Source organism: Cricetulus griseus, assembly GCF_003668045.3.
Source record: "Cricetulus griseus strain 17A/GY chromosome 1 unlocalized genomic scaffold, alternate assembly CriGri-PICRH-1.0 chr1_1, whole genome shotgun sequence".
NCBI lineage: Eukaryota > Metazoa > Chordata > Mammalia > Rodentia > Cricetidae > Cricetulus > Cricetulus griseus.
Window position 1 is genome coordinate 220,379,144 of NW_023276807.1, and position 23,580 is coordinate 220,402,723.

General features: G+C 46.2%; 1 protein-coding gene across 3 annotated transcripts in view; it reads left to right on the top strand.

The window, feature by feature from the left end:
• Nucleotides 1-23,580, top strand: part of Znf395 (zinc finger protein 395) — a 40,981-nt gene that overhangs the window by 11,162 nt on the left and 6,239 nt on the right. For 2 of the 3 annotated variants that reach the window (XM_027390314.2, XM_027390312.2), the window contains 5 exons: nucleotides 16,327-16,591; nucleotides 17,876-18,081; nucleotides 20,223-20,332; nucleotides 22,625-22,863; nucleotides 23,422-23,522. In XM_027390314.2, coding sequence (XP_027246115.1) covers nucleotides 16,349-16,591; nucleotides 17,876-18,081; nucleotides 20,223-20,332; nucleotides 22,625-22,863; nucleotides 23,422-23,522 — 899 coding nt within the window. In that variant the 5' untranslated portion in view covers nucleotides 16,327-16,348. The remainder of the gene's footprint in view (nucleotides 1-16,326; nucleotides 16,592-17,875; nucleotides 18,082-20,222; nucleotides 20,333-22,624; nucleotides 22,864-23,421; nucleotides 23,523-23,580) is intronic. The other variant, XM_027390315.2, reaches the window with a different exon arrangement.

The window sequence follows — 23,580 nt, forward strand, 5'->3', positions numbered from 1 at the left end:
CAGAGAAGCTAGTAAACAAGGAGGATCCTAAGAGAGACATACATGGTCCCCTGGAGAAGGGGAAAGGGTCAAGATCCCTTGTTTGTGACTATTTTAAGGTAATGCCTAATTCTCATTCTGATGGAAGGTACCATAAGTTTGATTTCTGTTACTATACGTTAGTTTTACTCAGTTCTTAGTTATTGTGTGTTCCTGAGGACTCAGTAAGTGGTATCCAAAGAGGAGGAGGTTACAGGTGTGTGTGTGTGTGTGTGTGTGTAAAACTGTTTGGGGCTGAGGCTGTTAATTATTGGGGTGTGATTTTCTAGCATGTCTAAGGCCCTGGGTTGGATCCCCCTGTATGACAGTCAATCAGTTAATCATTCAATTTCCTGTATAACTAGGTGGCCACATAAGTAAATTGTAAATCTGTATGTAGTGTTTTTCATATGGGTTGTTTAGTTCTTCCTCTTCATTAGCCTAAGGGATCTAGATTGAGTCCCAGCTGGAAGAGTCACAGGAAGCGAGATGGGGCAGGAATTGTCTTATTGCTGTGTGCGTGCAATCCGTGTGCATGCCTGTGTGCCTAGGGTGTGTTTTAGCTTGTTGGGTTGGAGCCCTGCAGAATGGGTTAGAACTGGAGTGGCTCCAAGGAGGTCCCTTTGGATTACCAAAGTCCCCATGACATACTCCCCCTCCCCCACTCCAACTGACATAAAATTTAACCATCTGCAGAGTTTCCACAGAGTTGACTGAGTTGCGCCTGTGAGATTGAAATAAGATCCGTGTTGCAAAACGAGCTCCTGGCTTGCAGCGCACACAGTCTGTGCACTGCTGAGCTTGCAGCCTTCTGGCAGGCAGGGGCCAGATTCCAGTGGAAATCACTCTTAACTAAACACGATACTAAAATGTATTGAGCAGGGTCCCAATCTCTTCTTTAAAAAAATGAAATGAGTGAGCATTTCATTGCATAAATAATATACGAACATACTCTCTATAGGAGAAGAAAAATGCAGACTTCAAGCAGGCAAAAAACAAAACAACAAAAAAAGCCAAACCAACAAAAAACAGGCTTCCTTGACAACCACTCCTAATCCTAGGTTTTTTGTTCCAGAGGTTAACCACTGTCCTAGGGTTAACTTCAGATGCTTTGCATACTTATAGCTGTGCCTTTAGGATTTAAGACTCAAACCCACAGTATAGCACGTGGGAATACCTTACCAGGATATCTTGTCCGTGTGTGAAAGTGGCCTTGATCTTATTTCCTGCTTAGGTTTAGAAGACTGAACAGTTGTTTCATTCTTTCCTAATTGATGGACACAGGAGTTACTTCTCCTCTTTTTCTGTTACCAGTGCCCTTAGAGAAAACATTGTTGCAGCCTTTGCAGCTCTTGGGAAGTTTCTCCCTTAGGCACTGGAGAGGTGACTTTTTAAGGCAATAGGGTGAGACGATTTTACATCCTGATAAAGACATAGGATAGGGGGTACTTTGAGTTTAGAATTACTACAGGCAGAAGGGTGCTTGCATTGTGTTTTGAGAGCAGGATTTAGCATATGCAAGGCTTGTGTTCTCTGGATCTCATTGGGCTTGCAAGGCCAGGCGATGGTAGGTGAGAAAGGCTGGTGTTAAGAAAAGGCCCCTTTGGACCTGGTAGTTGATGTCTGGTCCCATGTCCTGAGGACTTTAGTCTGTATGTTGATAGTGCCTGTGTGAAGAGTCCTAGTGTGGATGAGCAATACCGTAAACTCAGAATGGGCAGTTCTAAGCTCTTACTCTTTTCATTGGTGATTCGACTCTTCTTGTACTCTTTAGAATACAAAAAGCATAGCTTTGATGTTCAAGCATGGGCGGGACGCTGGGAAGTGTTTTTAGTGTTCTGTGAGTGTCTAGACCTCTGCCACACAGTGGTTTATGTTAGAGAAAGAAGCTGCATGTCTTTATCCTGTTTGCACTTGCAGCCATGGTTGCCTGCCCTCAGCAGCACTCCTACAAGGCACCAATGTTAATTAGGTGCCGCTGATGTACTTTGGAGTCAAAGTAGCAACGGAGAGTATGGCCATGTTTCTGTCTCAAGGCTATGTGCTGATATGACCAGTCACCCATAAAAAAACCCCTTAGTGGTCTCCATGATTTCCTGGGTCTTGCTTTCAGACCCTTCCATAGGTGGCGAAGACAGCTTCAAACCTAGGAAAGCATTCCCGTTCTTGCTTGGGGTACTCAGGTGGCTTTCTCTCTGGTCTCCTTTGCAGGCCCTACTTTTTTTTGTCATTTTAGGACTTGGTGACCAGACCAGCACCCCCCACCCCCCACTTGTTAGGTTTCCCAGAGCCCTCTTGGCTTTGACCCTTTCAGCTTGCCCTGTTTACCACATAGCACAGAGCTTTGCAAGTCTTTTTTCAGGGGAGTGACTACTGTTCTCAGGGTGGATAGCTTTTTAATTTTATGGGGGTTGTGTGCCCTTTTCTTTCCTTTCTTCCTGCTTCTTTTTAATTAGTCAAACTTTTTTATTTGCACTGTATTAGAAAGAGTGAATGTCTTTATAAAAAAGATTTATTTGTCTCAACTCCCCCCCCCAAAAAAGAGGATTTATTTGTATGTATGTGCTTTCCAAGTGTGAGCATGAGCCCATAGAAGCCAGAAGAAGGGATTGGATCCTTTGAGGCTGAAGCTGGGGTTCCAGGTAGTTATGAACTGCCCCAGCTGAGTGCTAGGAACTGAACTCAGGTCCTCTGGAAGACCAGCAAGCATTCTTATTTGCTGAACCATTTTTTTTTTTAGCTTTATTTATTTATTTATTATGTATATAGTGCTATGTATGCCTGCACACCAGAAGAGGGCACCAGATCTCATAGGTGATTGTGATCCACCACGTTGTTGCTGGGAATTGAACTCAGGACCTCTGGAAGAGCAGTGAGTGCTCTTAACCTCTGGGCCATCTCTCCAGCCCCCTGGATCTTTTGTTTGTTTTGTTTTGTTTTGTTGAGATGGGGTCTTACTTTGTGAGCCATAGCCATCCTTGAACTCTTGATCCTTCTGCTCATTAAAGGTGTGTGCCCAGTATAGGAAGCTTTTTTGCTTTTGGCCTTTGTGGCTACAGTAGAATGGGGCTCTGACCTACAAGGATGCAACATGTCCTCATCTGTGACTGTTACTGCACTTGCAATGTTTTGATCTTTTTTTCAGATGCCCTCCACTGTCGTTGTCAGTGGTAAATTCTGTTTTCCCCTCTTAGATTTTAGTGACTCTTTATTGGGTGTGTAGTGGGAGTGGAAAGTATATGTGTGCAACGGTGCGTAAGTAGAGGTCTGTGGACAGCCTGTAGAGTTAGTTCTCTCTCCACTGTGTGAGTCCTCCGGTGTCAAACTCAGGTTGTCTGGCCCACTTGGTGGCAAGGGCCTTTACCTGCTAGAGCCATGTTACCGAACCAGTATTGTAATTTATTGTTTTCTCCGCTATAGTGCTGCCGTATAATCTGTCTGTAAATTTGTCTCTTCACCACTGCCTACAGTTTGGTGTCTATTATTTAACCCTTGTATTGGAGTTTGAGTTGAGGGCCTTGTGAATGCCTTACTCAACCCCATTTCTTTTGTTAGAAGTCTCATTTGCGAAGATGGGTACATGCATGAAGACCTGAGTTTGACTCTCTAGAACCCACATATAGTAGGTACAGTGACACTTCTGTAATCCCAGCACTTCTCTGGTGAGCTGTTTAGGTAGTGACAGGAGAATGCATGAAACTTGTGGTCCAGCTAGCCAGTTTTTGTAGCAGACCAGCAAACCAGGTGGAAGGCAAAAGACTCACTGCCTCCCCAGGTTGTCCTCTGACCTCCACATATACCCTGTAGCATGTGTATCTACTCATTAATACACAGACATATCTCTCTCTCTCTCTCTCTCTCTCTCTCTCTCTCTCTCTCTCTCTGTGTGTGTGTGTGTGTCTGTCTCTCTTACACACGCACACTCACACACACACACCCCCTCTTTTTTTCATCTTGTTAAAAAAGATTTTTTTCTTTATTTTTAATTGACCAACAAAATTATACCTACTTATAGATGGTGGCAGTGTGTACGTGGGTGCACGTGCCCAGCAATTATTGCATGGCTGAGCTCTTGTGGTTGACACACATTTCCCCATTATTTTCTCTCTCAGACCTGGGGAATTGATAGCTAGGGAGAAGGGCTCCAGGATACCCAAAAGCCAAGGCATGCCCCTCCATGTCTACACGTGTGTGATATATATGTGTTTGCTTGTGTATGGGTTCACATGCCTGTGATGCCTGTGTTTGTGGAGACTTGATGTTGGGAGCTTTTCTTGGTTGCTCTCCACCTTATTTATCTAGGCAGGGTCTCACATCTGAACTAGAGCTAGACGGATGATAACGCCAAGTCCAGCCGACTGGATTGCTCTAAGGGTTCCCATCTCTTTCTTCCAAATAGCTGGATTTACAAGTGGGTTGCCATGTCTGCCTGGCATTTACATTAGCTCCAGGGATCCAAATTTTGATCCTTATAGCTGCACCTGAAGCACTTTATTTACCGAACCATTTTCTCAGGCCCCAAGGCATTTTTGAAAAACAAACAAAATAACTCCAACACATGATTGTCTCATCAAAGTTTCAAAGCAGTGGTGGTACATGCCTTTAACCCCAGCACTTGAGAGGCAGAGGCAGGCAGATCTCTGAGTTCGTGGCCAGCCTGGTCTACAAAGTGAGTTCCAGTACAGCCAGGACTGTTATACAGAGAAACCCTGTCTTGAAAAACCAAAACCAACCTGACAGACAAAAGTTTCAAATTGTTCTGTAGGATAGGGGTGTGTGTCTGTGTGTCTGTGTGTCTGTGTGTCTGTGTGTCTGTGTGCGCGCTTGCACAGTCCACTTCACAGGTATAATAACTGAGGAATAAAACAAAGAAGCTTTTTCCCCCCTGAAGGTCACATAGTTGGGAATCTGAGCTCATTTGCTGCCCAGGCGGTTGGATTGTGCCTTCTCAGCGGGTGGCCCTGGTGTTGGGGGAGCCCCATCCTGGATCACTGCCCCAGGGCCCATTTCCCCTTTCATGCTGCAACCACCAGTGCCACTTTGACCTCGATGTGACTTAAGATCTTTAACGAGCCTGAAGAGTCATCCAGCCTGGCTGGCTCTTTACTGGTGTGTGACCATCCTGGCTGTACTGAGGGGAGAGTGTGGGGCTTCAAAATCAGATCGTCTGAGCTCCTAGCTGAGGTCTGTCATTTCTGTGTCTGTGGTTCTGGAAAATTATTCAACCTCCCTGGGGCTCAGTTCGCTTATCTGGAAAATGGGGATGACCAGGGTGCTTATCTTGTGAATTATTTGGGAGGATTAAATGAAGTACAAGTTGTGAAATGCCCTGTAAGTGACTGGTACAAAGCTATTGGATTGGTCTGGAACACAGCCTCTGAAAGGGTCGTGTGTCAAGTTTCCTATTCCCTGCTTGTCTGTTTATGCTGTAACCAGCCGTTCTAATGAGGTAGGCATGAGCAGCTGTGCTCTGGGATTATAGATATGTGTCTCTACGCTGGGCAGTCCACACATTCTTTTTCAAGGCAGGATTGGAACTTTTGTCATCGTCTTCTTCCTCTACTTAGCATTATCTTCAGGAGCTAGGGCCTGCTGTAGCAGATGGCTTGGGGCTGGGGCTTTGCTCTGTGGTGCCCCTGTCCCCAGGTTTCTGGTGAGTCAGTGCTTAAGTGTGTCTTAGCTCCAGTGTGGGCCGGATCTGCTCCACGAGGCTGGCCAGGCCACACCCCGGGAAGTTTGGCAGTCAGCCTTTAACACCCTGGGCAGGGCCCCAAGACAGATGTAGGCACAGGGGAGCTGAGCAGGAGAGCAACCCATGGCTGAAGAGAGGTGACAGGCAGCTGGTCATGTGGAAGACAGGCGGGACCTTACTCTGGGCTTCCCGAATGTCTAGGTTGGCATTGAGTGTGGTCTGTCTGAGTGCTGAACCCAGGGGGCTTGTTAGCCAGGAGGGCTCTAACAGAAGAAGTTGGATTTCTTTTCCCGCATCTTGCTGAAGTCAGCTTTGTTAGGATTTCAGTTAATTAGTGGCTCATCCGTTGTAGGCCTTTGGATTCCCTTGAGAGTGGGCAGTTGTATTTCTGGTACGGTACTGTGGTGCAATGCCAGTTCCTAGATGGCTGCTGGATGGACGGTGGCTGCTCAGTCACTTGCTGTGTTATATAGCATGGGCCTAACGGCAATGACAAGAACATGTTCCTTCTGGATCTGGGGCAGTGTGCTGCTGGCATTGGCTCAGTGAGGAAGACGCACTCTCTCCTTCACAGATGGGGTGGGGAGCTGCAGGCTTTATATCACGGCTGCTGGTGGCTTCTGGAGTAGACATGGATTTCCGAGAGGGTACTTGCATAGTGCCTTGATTTCTGCCCTCGCTGTAGAGTATCTTTGTAGGCACAGTGTCTCTTGTGTCTGTGTTTGCATCGTTTGTCATCTTTAGTTTTAAACCTGGCATTCCAGCTTGGTGCCCGAATTGGCGACACACGCACTGGACACCTTTAGCTCTGTGTGGCCTGGTTACCCACCGTAGGGAAGTGGCAGGGCTGCTGGAGGACTGTGATTCCAGCATCACCAGGGTACTTTCCCTCCTCCTGCCTGGAAATGTGGCAGTTCACAGGAGTGCCGCCTGACTCCTGCAGCCCTCACTTCTACTGGCTCACTGTCATCAACCATTCCCATTCATTTGGCATCACGAGGGCCTGAGGTTAATTCATGCAAATGATGGCCCGGTTCCAAAGTATGTTTGCTTTAAATACATCTCTGAAAAACAAAAATGTATGAATTACATGCTATGTCCTGCTTCCTTCTTTAAGGAGTAAAATGTCACCCTGTTTTCTGAGCATCAGGAGGGACCTTGGGTGTCGTTGACACTCAGCCTCCTTTCCTCGTACTGGCGTGCCAGTGGCTTGTCAGGCTTTTAGGACTCTCGTGTCTCCGCTGTATGTTTTGGGGTGTCCATCTTGCCAGCCTTGCTTGTCACTCCTGTAAGTGCTTCACATAGACCCTTTCCCAGTGAAAACCACCCTCTTCCTCCAGAGTCCCCTTCCCTTCCTGTGCCACCCTTGCTCTTCCCCAATTCCAGGAGAAGGGAGAACCAGACCAGGAGGAGCCAGGAAAGTTGTAAATCCCCCCACCCCCATTGCTAGTGTGAAGGACCTTTCTCAGCCATAAAACAGGGTGCTATTGTCCCTCCATATCAAGAATTATTTTACAAATAAATACATAAAGTAATTGCTTTACTTATTGTGTGTGTGTCCATGTGGAATTTGGTCAGAGGACAGCCTGCAGGAATTGGTTTTAGTTTTCTGCCTTGCGGGTTCCAAGGACCAAATTCAGGTTATCAGGTTTGGCGATAGGTACCTTCACCCCTGAGCCATCATCCTCTGTATTTTATTGAGTTACTGGGGTGGTGTAGGGGGTCAGAAAATAAAGCAGCCCCAAAAATGTCTGTTAAATTGAGAGTAGACAAGGAGTCACCTGAGTGCTCCTCCTCCATTCCTTGCGCTCCAGTGCCAGGCTCCCAGACTTACCTTGAAAAGCCCGTAGGGGTGGGTGTCTGGGGCCCTGAGGAAACTCTGGCTCCCAGCTCCCTCCTGTGAGACCTGGCTCTGGGGAGAATGCCAAGTCAGCACATCTTTATCTCCCTGCCTCCTTTGGGGAGGCTCACACAGGAGTTTCAGGCCAGTTTCAGTCAGGTTTAACCACACCATTTCCTCTCTGGTGTTTATTTATTTGCTAGTTGAAGCAGGGTCTTACTATGTTGCCCATGTTCTCCTAGGTTCCAAAGAGTCTTGTGCTCCAGTCTCCCCAGCACATGGGACTATAGGAATTTCAGGTGTGAGCTGCCTGTGTTGTTGTTGTTGTCCTGTGCTTCCCAATATGTTTGCATATGTTTACCGAACTAGGAACTGAAGCCAGGGTATGCTTGGTAGTACTAGTCAAGTGCTCTACTGCTGGGTACCCCCAACCTTTTCAGCTTTTTTGAGATTTTTGAGACTGAGTCTCACTAAGTTTCCCAGGCTTACCTTGAACTTACTCTGTAGCCTAGGCAGGCCTTGAACTTATGATCCTCCTGCATCAACTCCCTGATTAGCTGGGATCACAGTCCTGTACCACAAGACCTGCTTCAGTGTCTGCTTTTGTGAAAACCATCTTAGAACTGAGTTTGAGTGCTGATTAAGACCCTGCCTTGGAAGGCTGGAAAGATGACTCAGTGGTTAAGAGCACTTGTTGCTCTTGTAGAGAACCCAGGTTCAGTTTCAGTATCCATATGGTAGCTCACAACTCTCTGAAACTCCAGTTCTAGGAGCTCTGATGCTCCCTTCTGATTTCTGTTGCAAACAGGCACCTGTGTGGTACACATCTAAAACACTCAAACATCTACATCTAAAAAAACAAAGCAAGACTGCTTTACTTTTTCTATAAATGTGTACATGTGTTTTGCATTTATGCATGCATGTATGTATGTATGCATGCATGCATGTATACTACATGTATGCAGTGCCCACAAAAGCCATAAAAAGGTACCAGAACCCTTTGAATTGGGATCGTGAGCTGCCATGTGGGTGCTGGGAATTGAACCTGGGTCCACTGCAAGAGCAGCAGCAAATGCTCTTAACAATGCTCTACAGCCCTCTGCCTCGATTTGATGTCTGCATATCAGAGGAAACAGCAAATTTTTTTAGAACTATTTTTTTGTTTCATTTAAAAATATATCTATTTTATGTGTAGGAGTGTTTTGCCTGTGTGTATATCACTTGCATGCAGTTCCCAAGGAGGCCAGCAGAGGGCATCAAATCATCTAAAATTCAAGTTATGGATGGTTGTGAGTTGCCATGCAGGTGCTGGGAACCCAATCGGGATCCTCTGTTAGAGCAAGTGCTCTTAACCGATGAGCCATCTTTCCAGCCCCCAAACTAACAATTCTTGAGTCTGGGACCCTTGTTTACAATAACAAACCTGGATTGACAAGCAAAATACAGTCTGCAAGAGGCTCTGTAGTCCCATTGCTGCAGGTTGTGTATGCCTCAGCAGAAGTGCCTGGGGACAGAAGGGTATCAGATCTTGCACTGTACCCCCAAATTTGGAAATATCTGCAAATGTATATAACATATCCTGGATAGGGAACCCATGTCCAAACACAGAAGTCATTTGCATCCCACCCTAGTCACATACTCTGAAGGTAATTTTACTTATTTATTTATTTCTATGTACATGTATGTATGCTTGAATGTTTGCATGTATGAATGCATCACATGTATGACTGGTGCACTCTGAGGCCAGAAGAGGGTGTTGGATCCCCTGGACCTGGAGTTACAGACGATTGTGAACTGCCACGTGGGTGCTGGGGACCGAATGATCCTGGTCCTTTCTAAGAGCAGCTAGTGCTCTTCATTGCCAAGAAGTCTCTGGAGCTCTGTGCATACTGTTTTCAATGTGCATGTGTTTTCACTGTGACCTGTCATATGAGGTCATGTATGGAATCTTCTACGTTGTGGCACCTCCAGAGCTCACCGTGTTTGAGGTTTTGAGATGAGAACCCTCACCGGGTGCCAGGTGCTGCGCTTAAGCATTGTCCTGTTTGATAGAGTTAAGCAAGCAGGACAGTTAGGAACAAAGGGCGCTGTGTTTCTGAAAGAGGGAGGGGGAGGAGTAGGAGGTAGGTGTGAGGGGAAGGAGAGTGTGTTGCTCAGGAGAGCTGTGAACTCCTTCCTTTCCTGCTGTAGCCTGCTGTAGGCAAACAGACCTGCCTCTGTCACCCTGTTGAATGACAACCGGGCCCTGAGACCCACCGGCATATTTGTTGATCAGGTTCATTTATTACTTGCTGGAAACCAGATTGAATGACCTGCTTCTCTGGCCCATCCGCTGGGATATGAAAATGGCTCTGTTATTTGAGACCATTATTCTTCCCTTCCATCATCCCATTATATCTATTACCACAACAGTGAGAGAGGCTGCAGAGAGGGTTCCAGCTCCAATTCCTGGTTGGCTGACCTTATGTAAATTTCACTGGTAATCCAAATTATGGGAATCTGATACAATGTAACAAAAAAACAAAAAACAAAAAAAGACCTTTAGAAAAAGACAACTAGAATACCCTGACAACCCAAATTTTTACTCTCCAGGCAGCTCATTTGAAATTTTAAAAATTAAATCTTACCTATTTAAGTTTTGGGTGTGAGTGCACATGCCACAATACATGTGTCCAGGTTCAAGGACAACTTGTAGGAGTTGGTTCTCTCGTTCTACCATGTGGGGCCAGGGGCTCATATGCAGATGGTTAGGCTTGGAGGCAAGCACCTCTACCCACCCACAGGCCAGTGGATTTAGAAATGGATACAAATACGTTCAGTGCTCTATGGAGATTGTAGTATGGACATCTTAAATCTATATGCCCTCACCCTAAAATATATGATACATAGGAGCTGGGGAGATGGCTAGAAAGTGCCCTGTATACAAGCATGAAGGCCTGTCTTCAAAGTCCCATGAACCAAAGTGAGGCTGAACATGGTAGCTCATATCTGGAACCCCAGAGATCCTTGGACTTTGATACCCTCACTGGGATTTAGGGTTTTTTTTTTAAGATTTATTTTTGTTATTTCTAATTAAGTGTGTATGGCTTCGTATGTACACGTGAGTGCAGTTGTCCAAAGAGGCTAGAAAATGCTGTTGATTCTCTTGAAACTAGAGTCATAGGTGGTTTGTGTCACCTGACATGGGTGCTGGGAGCCAGACTTGGTTCTTGTGGGAGAACAGTTGATGGTATTGACTGCGGAGCCTTCTCTCCATCCCCTTACTGGGGTTTCCAACTGAAACCAGGTAGGGTTTTCTCCTGTCCCAGTGAAGAAAAGCCTAAATATATTAAGCTTTGTTTTGTTTTCCTCCAGAGGCTTGAGAACCACCAGGTAGTGGCGAAGTGCGAGTGGTGGCCTGTGAGCCAGAATGATCCGGAATGATCCCGAACGTATTTGCTCATGATCACTGTAACACACAGGTGCGCACGGCACCTATCAGCTGAGATTCTAGGTAGTCACTATTGGAAATAGATCCCCATGGAGAGCTGCTGAAAATAAGAGACGTGGTTTCCTGATAACCTTCAACCTCTGGTTGAATTTAGAACATAACATTGAAAAACAACTCTAATTAAAACATTAAAGATTTAGAGGAAGAAAAAAAAAGAACAAAACCCTTGGTAGTTCTCTAGTAAAGGATGAGGGCAGCATATACGAGATAAAAACTCAGGTTCCTGTAAATGCCCTGGCTGTCAAATCTGTAAAGATACAAAAGCTGGGGTTTAGCTTAAGCTTCATACCTTCACTTTGACTTACTCATCAGCGACGACAATGACGTAGTGAACACCAGACCTTTTGCAGTTAGTAGCCTCTCTCCAAACTGCTCCCTCCTCAACTTTGACAAAAGTCCCATGAGTTGTGTAACAAATCACTGGCTTATGACCTGTGTCCTAGAAGTGCGGGTAGGTGATGTCATGACATGCCGCAATGCCCCTGGGTATCGAGAGGCGCAGCCATTGTGTGCAGCTAGCTCTGTGCACTTGCAGACGTGTGCTGAGACATGCCGTGGTTCAGCGGCCGTCGGGTGATAAATGGCAGTTTGCGGCTCTGAACCATAGAGCTTGTTTTATTATTCTGTCAGGTCCAGTTATGTAACACATGGCAGATGTCTGCATTAAAGGACAAGTGCTAACCGTCTCCGGACATTGGCCAAAGTACATAAGCCATCCCTTTTGTCCCTATTGGCGACGGCACCTGGGGTTCCAGATTCCCCCTTACTTAGGTTCTGAGAACACTTTGGCATGAGTTTATGCCCCAGGAGGAATTCTGCAAGTGGAGAATGTAAAACCAGAAAGCAGCATTTGGCCACATGTTACTCTACAATATAGGTTTCTTCATTTTTCTCTGCTGCTACAGAACCACATGGCAAATGGAGGGATGGCTGGTCCATGGACCATCAGTAGCATTCAGTAAAGCTTTCAGGGAGCAGTAGATAGATGCAGAGGTTGGGGAAGAGGGACCTGAAAGAGGCCAGTGGGAGGGGTGCATGCATGCAAGGGGGAAGGGTGGGATCCTCCATCTTGGGTCACCAGCTAGCACCCCCAAGTAGGTGTGACCTTGCGCCTCTACCCATCTTTTCAGCCAACTTCTGTTGTTAGTGCCTCATTACTTCTGAATCCTGGCAGCATAATGTGTGTTTTTGAGTGGATCTTTGGAGGAAGCAGCCAGCCTGTGGAACCAGGCCAGGAGCAGGCCAGTTGCCTATTTGTGCAGATCCCTCAGGCTTCTGGAAGGTGCAGGCTTAACCAACCAACCAACAGAAGAGCATTCTTTTAAAAAGAAGACAGGCTTCCAAAAACATCAGAGTTTGTTGCCCAAACATCTCGGGTTCTTTCTGAAGACTGGGAGCAGAGGAAGTTTGGAAACACCCCTGTCTTCATTTTCAGTACTAGAAACCCCAAACTTCCGGCTCAGGAAAGTGTGTGTGTGTGTGTGTGTGTGTGTGTGTGTGTGTGTGTGTGTGTGTGTGTGTGTGTGTGTGTGTGTGGTGGTGGCTCCTGGTTTTTTTTTTTTTTTCTTTTTTTGGACCAGGAAAAGGCTGGTGGTTTCTCCGTGTTAGTGCTTCCACCTGTTGTCAGTAAGTGGTATTACACTCTAGTTCCCCTTCGCTCTTGTTCCATTCTTTTCTGAGTCTGGGATTGAACCCAGGGCCTCTCTTACACCAGGCATGTACTCTGCACTGAGCTACATACCTGGCCCAGTGACTGCAGTTTAAAAGCCATGTATCTGGGACACATTTTTTTTTTTTTTTTTATTGTCACAAAGAGGGACTCCACTATGAGAGTGTGAAGGCAACAGCCACCTAACTTGCATGCCATATCTTTGCTTTGTTTCTTGGGGGCTCCTGGATGAGCTGCCAAGATATCAGATTACAGCCTTTGAGGGGTGGCTTCCAGAACCAGCCTTTCCACTTTGCTCAGTGCTTGCCACTTTTTCCCTTTTCTTTCATCTTTTTTTTTTTTTTTCTCCCAGTGACAGGGTTTCTCTGTTTCAGCCTGGAACTCTCTGTAAACCAGGCTGGCCTCAAACTCACTGCTTCCCGAGTGCTGGATTACAGGTGTGCACCACCACCACCGCCTACCTAGCACTTTTAAAAAGTATGTTTTTATTGTTGGTTTTCTTTTTATTACATTTTTATCATTTAAAACAATTTTTAAATTGAAATGTTTGATCATATTCTTCCCTCCTCCAAGTCCTTCCAGCCCTCCTTACCCACCCAACTTAAAGTTCTTTCTAAAACAAATAAATACAAACCCAATAAAACAACCCCTCCAAACCAAGAAAACAAAACAACATCAAAACAGAAAAAAACTAACTAAATAAAAGCATAAGAACCAAAACAACAATAGCAAAAAACAAAACAAAACAAAAACAAACGAGTCCATTTTATGCTGGTCAACTACCCTTGAACACGAGGCTGCTCTGGAGTAGTTAAGGTACCCACTGTCACTCCACTGGAGAAAACTGATTTTCCCTCTCCTGCAGGTATAGTTCAGTTGCTAGCCTTTACTCTAGTGGCTAGGTTTTCATTCATTTGTTCACTCATTCATTTAAAAAATATGACAAAAATAAAATATAATAAGATATAACAAAAACCATCACATTGAAATTGGAAAGGACAAACCAACAGCCAGAAAAAAGCCCAAGAGAAGGCATAAGAGTCAGAGACCCACTTGTTCGAACACTGGAGAATCCAATGAAAAACACTAAATGGGAAGCCATAATATATGTACAGAGGACGTGGCGCAGACCTGTGCAGGCCCTGTGCATGCTACCTGGGAGCGCATATGAGCACTGATAGTGTTGATTTAGAGGACCGTGTTTCCTTGGGTCCTCTATCCCCTCTGGCTGTTACACTCTCTCCACCTCCTCTTTTATAGCTATTTTTTTCCTGTCTTGGTTGGTTGTTGTAGACATGGTTGCTAATAGAACTTGCCTGGCTAGTTGGGAAAAGAAGCAAGGATGTCGGGGTGAGGCTGTGACATGGGATCCAGACAAATCAGCCCTGAGGTACTTTTCCACAAGGGCAGAAAATAAAGGCTGAAAGACCTGTTCAAAGACAGTTGATGTTAACAAGTATTTAAAGGGTATTTAGTGCTGGGAGAGAGAGAGAGAGAGAGGGAAGGAGGGAGGGAGGGAGAGAGGGAGGGAGGGAGGGAGGGAGGGAGGAAGGAAGGAAGGACAATGACTTGTAGGTGTCAGTTCTACCATGTGGTCCTGCGAATTGAACTTAGGTCATCAGGCTTGGTGGAAAGTGACTTTATCTACTGAGTTATCCCGATGGCCCTGATAGGCTTCTGGTTATGGATTGGGAAGGAAGGGGAAGGGGAGAGAGAGGAGGAGGAATGTTCTGGAACACCTTTTTGAGACATTCAGCCTGTGTGCAATTAGTCTGATGGTGTCCTGGGCTGGGGAAGCAGCGGATGGAATCAAGGTCCTGAAAACCTGGAGTTTGAATACCCACCCCTGCCCCACCACATCTTTAATATGCTTCCTGCCTAGCTGTTCTTCAGCTGAATACCAACTGAATGGATAAACAGACCTTGAATGGCAGAGATCAGAAGTATAGGTGGAGACCCAGAGGGCTTGAGAGTCACAGGATGCCTGGGGGGAGGAGGCCGTGTGAGTTGGCAGAGGCTGGTGTTTGTTCTTCTATTTGATGATATATTATTTTTATTTTGTGTATACAAGTGCTTTGCTTGCATGTCTGTCTGTCTGTGCACTGTTTGATACTGGCAGAGGCCAGAAATGGGGCATTGGATTCCCTGGAACTGGAGTTATAGTTGTGATACTGGAACCAGACATGGTCTTCTGGAAGAGAAGCCAGTGCTTTTAACCACGGAGCTACCTCTCCAGTTGTGGTGGTGTTAGTTTCATGGTAGGTTTCCAAAGCTGTCTGCAGCTTTGAAGCCAACCCAGTTTGGAAGTCTATGTATCTAACAAAAGTCCTCAGTGTTGATTTGGCAGTATCATGTGAAGGAACCTCACCAAGAAAGCAATGGTGGCTGTGTGTGCCGTGGGGTGGGGGTGGGGTGGGGGTGGGAGTGGGAGGGGGCTTGTCTCAGGCGATGTCTGACGAAGGTAGAGTAGCTGAGACAGCTAAACTCGGGTCTCGGCCTTCTCAGAAGTAATGGGGGAATTTGTTAAGCCAGCAGCATTACACCTGCCTAGAAAGTACTGGTGACTGGTTTTATAGATGAACACTCAGTGATGTAGGAAAAACTTAGCTGTCATATTAAGTGAAAACCAATGCTAGGTGAAGCGGCCCATACTTAAAATCCTAGCTTGTAGGATACAGGCAGGAGGATTGCCACAGGTCAAGGCTAGCTTATTGACTTGTATAGTAAGTTCCAGGCTAGCTAGCCATAGATACGTAACAAGAACTCATCTTAACAACAAAACAAGAACAGAGAGTACAGTTATAGAAGAAGGCGTGGGATGCTTTAAAAAAAAAAAAAAAAAAAAAAAAGGGGCGAGGAGTCAGGCTGGGGATGTGGCTCAGTTGGTAAAGCGCTTGCCTAGCGTGCATGGAGCCCTTGGTTTGTCCTGAGCACCACAGAAAACAGGCACAGTGGTGAATACTTGAGGTGGGGGCAAGAGGACCAGAAATTCAAGGTCATTCTCAGCTGCATAGGAAGTTTCAGCCTGAGCTACATGAAGCAGGAGTCATAAAAAAACGAAATAAAGCTGGGCGTTGGTGGCGCACACCTTTAATCCCAGCACTCGGGAGGCAGAGGCAGGAGAATCTCTGTGAGTTCAAGGCCAGCCTGGTCTCCAGAGCAAGTGCCAGGATAGGCTCCAAAGCTACACAGAGAAACCCTGTCTTGAAAAACCAAAAAAATAAAATAAGGAAACAGGAGCTGGGAGGAGTGGGTGTCTTTGGGAGGCAGATTCACAAGTGATTTTATTTTCTTTGAGTTTATCAATATTTTTTACATGACCTCCTAGGAATAGGTATTAATTTTTTGTATAAAGAAAAGATAGAGCTGGCGGATGGCTCAGCAGGTAACGCAACTTGCCTGCAAGCCCGATGTCCTGTGTTTATCCTTGTAAACTACATGGGAGAGAGAGAGAACTGACTCCTGCAAATTGTCCTCTGATTTTCACACATGTGCTGGGGGCATGCATGCAAAGCAATTAGTGTGTGGGGGTGAGAGAGAGGGGGGAGAGAGGGAGAGAGAGAAAGAGAGAGAGAGAGAGAGAGAGGATTTACTTACTGTCACTTTTGTCTCTTCAGCAGACAAAGCAGAGTATCCAGCATGCTGTCCCGACGCCTTGGTAAGCGCTCCCTCTTGGGAGCCCGGGTATTGGGACCTAATGCCTCTGAGGTGCCACTGGGGGCCAGCCTGCCTTTGGAGCCACAGATTGAAGTGCCTGAAGGAGCCACACCCCAGCCCTCACACACCTCTAAGGACCCTGTGTGCCAGGAGCAGCCCAAAGAAGTCCTCAAGGCTTTGGGTACCTCAGGCCACCCACAGGTGGCCTTTCATCCTGGACAGAAGGTAGGTTGATCCTAATATGGAGGGGTGCCCTGTCTTGTGAGTGTTGGAATTGGCAGACTATCGGTTCCTAAGTGGTAGACTGGAAATCCTATAAACGGGGGCTCTAGACAGAGAATGTATTGTCATTTCAGACCAGGGCATCTTCATGATTGTCAGGTGGAGGAGAAAGTGGCCAGGCATTGTGGGATGCTCAGAACCTCCGACCACAGCATGGCCTCAGCTCAGTGGCTTTTTGTCTGCCTCACTTCACAACTTTAGGCAACAAGGAGAAAGACCTTAGACTATAGGCGCTGGAGAAGAGATTGCAGAAGCTGCAGATGGAGGTGTAGTGCAAATCTGATAAGAACTGTTGTTGTTTTCCTTGCATCCCCTTGCCATGGCTGGGCCGGTGGTTACCTAGGTCTGTTTATCACTAGGTCCAGATTCATGGGGGCTCCTGCCATTGCCTTCTCCAGCATCCATCTACAATGATTTGGCCTTTGTCTTCCCATGAGGCTTGGTGCCCCCTAGACCTTTGTCCTCCTGAGATAAGGTAGCCTTCCAACTTCCAGGTACCCTGATGAGAGAGCAGTCTACTCCCTCTCTCTTTCCAGTACATGCTGAGGAGAATGGGACTTAAGACTCTCCAGAAGAAAAACATTGAGTAAGAGGTGTTTACCAGTTCAGAAGCAAGGAGGGGCCATGAGTAACTGAAGGATGAGTGTAGGTTTGAGGTTCAGAGAAACCCCAGGTGCTGGCCTGCTCAGTATCTTCTAGGGTGGAAAGTGTGTAGGGAAGCTTTGATCCCGTGTGGCTAGCTCAAGTGCTTGGGTGGGTAGCAGGTGCCTGGGAATACCTGCTTCCTTCTGGCCTGTTTAGGCTGCTGTAATGGAATACCCGAGGTGGGAAAATGTATAGACAGTAGTTTATTCAGCCCAAACTTCTGGAAACTGGGAAGTCTGAGAGGAGAATAAGGACAGGAGAATGTGAGGGTCCGTACTCACTTTTATTATAACAATTCACACTCCCCCTGCCTACCCCACTCTCTGGATAATTCTATTCTGTTATGACATGCCATTTGAGAGAGCCGCAGTTCTCATGACATAGTCACTCACACTAGACCCTACTTCCTGACACTGGTCTTGGGGATTAAGTGTCTTTGACAGATCTTAGCATGGACAAATTAAAGATGAGTGTATCAAAGCACAGACTGCAGCATATAGCCTAATACCCGGAACCGAGATCTCTAAGGGCTTTGGTGTGGGGACACCTGAGTGTTCACCATTGGCTGTCATTCCCCCGCAGGTCTGTGTGTGGTATGGGGGTCAGGAGTGCAAGGGCCTAGTGGAGCAGCACAGCTGGGCCGAGGACAAGGTGACAGTCCGGCTGCTGGACCAGAAGTTACAAATTTGCTGTAAAGTAGAAGAGGTATGGCTGGCGGAGCTGCAGGGGGCCACATCCCAGGTGCCAGCCTACAGACCCGTGTCTAGGAACATCGATGTTCCGAAAAGGTTTGTAGCAGTGGTGAGGGTTATAGATATGGGCTGGGGCATGGTGGGAGGAATGTGGGGGTCTTGGGTATCCACTTGCTGGGATAGTGAAGCTAGGTATAGAAGAGGCATCCTTTTAAGAATGTCTAGGTAGTATCCTTTCTTCTCCAAAACTCTCTTAGGGGTCACATCTATTTGGTTTGGTGAAGGTTTAAACTCAGCTCAGGAACAGGAACAGGAACAGGTGAGACAGAGTGCCAGCACAGGTTCCATACAGGGTGGAGAGAAATGATTTCAGCAGCCTTGTGGGCCAACCAGACTCCATCATTGCTACTCGGTGCAGCAGCCATAGAAATAAAAGCCTGTAGGCACGTCGTGTGTCAGTGAAAACTAATCAGACTTCACTGTGATTTAGTATCATTTATATGTATCATATTCAGGATTTAAAATGCTTTTGATTCTGAAATAGAATTTAAAAAGGTAAAGCCATCCTTTCTTGGCTCAAAACTGGACAGGCAGGCAGTAGCCTGTGTCTGGGTGAGTTGCTCTGATTCTTCACTTGGGTGCTAAGAACCATTGAGTAAAGAATGGATATTCTGCTTTGGGGCTTAATGATATGATGGCACCCTGGGATTCTAGATCCTGATGTACATATTACGGTCTATCTATATTGTTCTTTTAAGATTTAAAAGGAAAACCTAGGGCTGGGAGATGGCTCAGTGTGTCTAAAGCAAGCCTGTCTGTGCAAGCCCAACAACCTGCGTTCAATGCCTGGATCCCACGTAGAGGTGGAAAGAGGAGTCTATTCCACAGGACTGTTCTCTGAGCTCCACATGTGTGCTCTGGCACAAGTGTCCTACGCGCTTACACAGCATGCACAAACATAATAATAAATAAAAGTTAAAAACAAGAAACTTGGCCAGCTGAGATTATTTTGCATGCAAGATCTGCAAACAGCTAAACTCTATTCCACCTTCTTCTGTAGACCAGGGGACTTAACAAATTTTAGATTATATTCATTTATTGATTACGTATTATGTGTTCATGCTATGCTGCCCCTGTGGATGCCAGAGGACGACTTTCAGAGTCAGTTCTCTTCTACTCTGTGGGTACTGTGTACTGAACTCAGCTAGTCAGCCATGGCAGCAAGCACTTTTACCCACTGAGTCATCTTGCTGGCCCAGCAGACCCAGTGTTTTAAAAAGACTAGAGGAGCAGCATTTCTAATCGTGTATCCAGTGGAAGGCCAGAAAATAACTTATTTTTCTCTTCTGAGGAAGTGGAAACACAAAGATCATTTAATGTTTAGTATGTTGATGGCTTTGGTCCGTCTGCTTCAAACTCAGTTGCACAGTTTGGTACACCTGGTGTGTAAATAATGGTTGAATACAGTCCTTTGAAATAGACAAGTCTCTGGTAGTTTGTTATATTCTGATTTCCCTTAAATGCTTTAGATTTCAGATAGTGTTTATTTTACTTGCAAATCATATAACTGTGTGGATTTAAAGGAGGGAGGAAAAGCACACGTAAAATTCTAGGCAGCCTGTTTTAAAGCACAGAGCTTAACAGTGGGAGATGGTGTCATCTGGTTATTTATTCTATCCTGGTTTGTTTGCTCACTGGCTTATGTAATAGGTTCTGTTGACTTTCAGAAGCTAACAGAATGCCTTGTTTATTTTGGCAGAGGGGAGAGAAAAATCCATTAGTGTAATTGTTTCCTCTTAAATTTGAATATAAGGCAGGGGAAGGAGGTAATTTTAGTGTTTAGATTCCAGTGGGCATCATTTATTTCCATGCTTCATCTTACCATTTTGACTGTTCTCTCTGCCCCCAAATAAAATGTCCCATTTTAAGTTGTAGGGTTAGAAGGAGAGTTTGAGGAGAGCGGCCCTGTCTCAGGTGTCGGCCCCAGTGTAAGCAGGGGCCCCACCTGCTCATCCTGGGCTGATTGAAACACCACTCAAAACAAGCACTTTTCACAGATTGTTGCTTTAGTTTCCACTGAGCTGGTTGCTTTTTGGGGGGTGGGGCAGATATGAGGGGACAGCATAGCAGTGTAAGGTGATCCCGTGAAAGTAAGCAGATGTGGTAGCTTAATCTGTGAGCTTTGTGGACCAGCCAGGCCCAGGAAGTAAGCATACTCCCCACTCGTTTGAATACAGGAAGTCGGATGCAGTGGAGATGGATGAGATGATGGCCGCAATGGTGCTGACGTCTCTGTCCTGCAGTCCTGTCGTGCAGAGTCCTCCTGGGGCTGAGCCCATCTTCTCTGGTGAGCAAGTGGGGTTGGGCTGGTTCCTGGCATGGCAGAGGCCCACGACTGATGCTTTTTCTTTCCAGCGTCAGCTTGGCCATAGGGTTCTGGAGGCTCAGGACTGTCGATCAGAAGCTCAGTTTCCTCATCTGAGCAGAAACCCTTTGGCGCTTTGTGAAAGTGCTTGAACCCAGCACTCAAGATGGCCAAGATGGCCAGTCAAGCAAGTTCTAAGCTCTGTAGGAGCCTGGACAGGGCCTACAGGAACATTTATTTAGTTCACAAAAGCAGAACTCTGTTTGCGGGTCCACTAGTGGCTTCCCATTATCAAAGCTCAACCTCTAAGTGCCTAAGTCAGCCTCATAAATTAGTGTGGGCTTGCAGGCCAAATACCTGAGCTGAAGTCTCAAATCTGGTTGCTTTATACAAACCAATAGTATAGGCCATTGAAAAGACTGGGTAATGGTGCTTGCTGCTGAGCCTGACAGCCTGCGTTTGGTTCCTGGGACCCACATGGTGGAAGAAAACAAGTAACTCCCTTAGGTTGTCCTCTGACCTCTACTTATACACCCTCTCTCTCTCTCTCTCTCTCTCTCTCTCTCTCTCTCTCTCTCTCTCTCTGACACTGTAATAAAAAAGCCCTTAATAATATGACTTCAGATTTATAGATGCCAAGAGAACTCTTCTGGTTATAATCCCCAGATGATTTACCAGTATTTGGGAGGGCAGCATTAGAGAAGGATTGCAGAGTAAGTCTTTTGACAAGACTGGTAGCCACTTCAGTTATTTTAGTGGCAATTCCTTATCTGCCAGTCCTAAAAGCTATTTAAAGTTTGTAGGAGAATATGGGGCTAGTTCTAGCTCATACTGAGAGGAAAGTGGCCTTTACAAGTGTCTCTCATAAGTAGTCTTTGATTGAAAGCAAATTTAATTCCATCCAGAGACTGTCAGTGCACTTGGGGACATCTAGTGGTAAATTCCAGCAGTGCAGCCTGCTTTAAAGTGCACAAAGAAGACCCAGAAGAGGGATGCCAAATTCTCAAGAAGTTTAAAAAGTCCAAGAAGTTGAGTCAGCAGATTTAGGAAAGGAGTGGGGAAAACATGGCTAGAGTTCCCTCTTGAGCCAATGTTCATTGGTCCCTGATTAGTTGCTTTGGATGCTTCTTGAGTTCTGCCCTAAACATCTACTGTTTTGAACTCTGTGTGTAGTTATGGTACACTCTCAGTTTCCAGGAAGAGTAAGTGATGAGAGTTTTAAGACTAGACAGGGGTATCTGGGGAGGAGGCATTCTTTATCCAGCATCCTGTTTGGGCAAGAGTCTCCTAAAAGTAAAGGGAGCCTTGTTTGGAAACATGGGATCTGGGAGTTGCCTTTAAATCTGTCCTGATCACTTAGGGTATGGCAGTGTCTCTCTTCAAGCCTAGGATCAGGAGACTGTGTGTCCAGATAGGGAGCTGGGGCTGCTGGGAGCATAAGTTTTTTCTATCTCTCTTGCTGTTCCCATGTATTAGACTTTCAGATCATCTTATGCGATCAATTGCCTTAGATTTGAAGGCGAGGCACGAGAGAGTCCAGCTTGAGCATGAAGCAGCCTATAGACCCATCAGTCAAAAAAGTAAAAAAAAAAAAAAATCTAGGCTTAGTTGTTTCATTCAATGCTAGAGTACTTGCCTTGTATGAACAAGGCCCCAGCAATCAAAGAAAAACTAAGCATAAAAATCCCACTTGTTATTTGTATTCTTCCTTCTTAGACATCTGAATTTGAGGGGGCAGGTGGCCACTGCAATGACAGGCCAGACACCAGGGCTTCTGAAAGTTCTGACACACGTCTTTGCACTCACAGATGTTCCCGCACTTGCCCAAGTTGAAGTGGTTGAAAAGCATTTTTTTTTTTTTTTTTAGGAAATTCATCAAGAAGGTATCCCCGTGTTGCTATCACTATGTGGATGTCCTTGGCCAGGCTGGAACTAAGAAAGGCTCCTCCTTGTTAGCATGTACAGCATGAACTAGTTTTTAGTTGCATTCTTTTGATTCATCTTCAACAAGAAAAGATAGTTGCAGGGTGCATGTGGTGGTCAGTGATGACCCATGTGGCCCTGGCAGAAAATGTCCACCAGGCAGAGCAATTATAGCACCATAAATTGCTGTATCATTTGCATCTGCCCTCATCTTGTAGCTCAGGAAGAAATTTCTTTAATAATTAAATTTTTAATACTGTTTTAATTTTCGTCATTTACTTACTTCTTTTTTTCCCCTTTTGTTCCTGGGGATAAGTCCCTGAGTGTCCTTTCACCTCTCTCTCTGGCCAGTTTCCCGTGCAGCTTGTGGCGACCCATGGAAGGAGAGTGGTGACGTGTCAGACAGCGGGAGTAGCACTACCAGCGGGCACTGGAGTGGGAGCAGTGGCATCTCCACCCCGTCGCCTCCCCACCCTCAGGCCAGCCCCAAGTACCTGGGAGACGCCTTTGGGTCTCCCCAAACTGATCATGGCTTTGAGACGGATTCTGACCCATTCCTGTTGGATGAACCAGCCCCACGCAAGAGGAAGGTAGGTGTCTGGTGACCAGTGAGCACGTAGGGACAGCCATCCCCAGAGGAGCAGGGACTCCACAGATCCCAGGTGTTTCTGGTTTTCCCTGGCTGCACCTGTTGTGAAATCCTAGCCTGAGGCTGGTTCCGTTTCATTTTTGGGGGTGTGTATGTTTGTGTGTGAGTGTGCGTGCACACGGGGGTCAAAAGTCAACCTCAGGTACTATCTATCTCTCCCACCTCTCAACCCATCTAAGTTTTGGAGATAGGCTCTTTCAGTGGTCTGGAGCTCACCAAATAGGCTAGGCTGGGCAGCCAATGAGTCCAGGATCTACTGTCTCTATCTCTCGTTGATATCACAAATATGTGCCACTATTTTTTTTTTTTTAATGTGGCCACCAGGCCATCCCTCAGGTTCTCTTGGGCATGTTTATCTGCTCTCTGGGAGTCTCTTCCTAGAGGTTTTTCTTTTGGGTCTGGCTGAGGATGGCAGCCAGCTGAAGTGCTCATCAGGTGACAAGAGAGACTGGGGAGAGGCTTCCCACACTCCAGTCACTAACACTTCTTTTTCCCCTAGAACTCTGTGAAGGTGATGTACAAGTGCCTGTGGCCCAGCTGTGGCAAAGTTCTTCGTTCAATCGTGGGCATCAAGCGACATGTCAAGGCCCTCCACCTGGGGTAGGTCCAGCGCTCAGTGCCTCTTGCCTGAGGTGCCTCCAGCCTGTTAACTCCACAG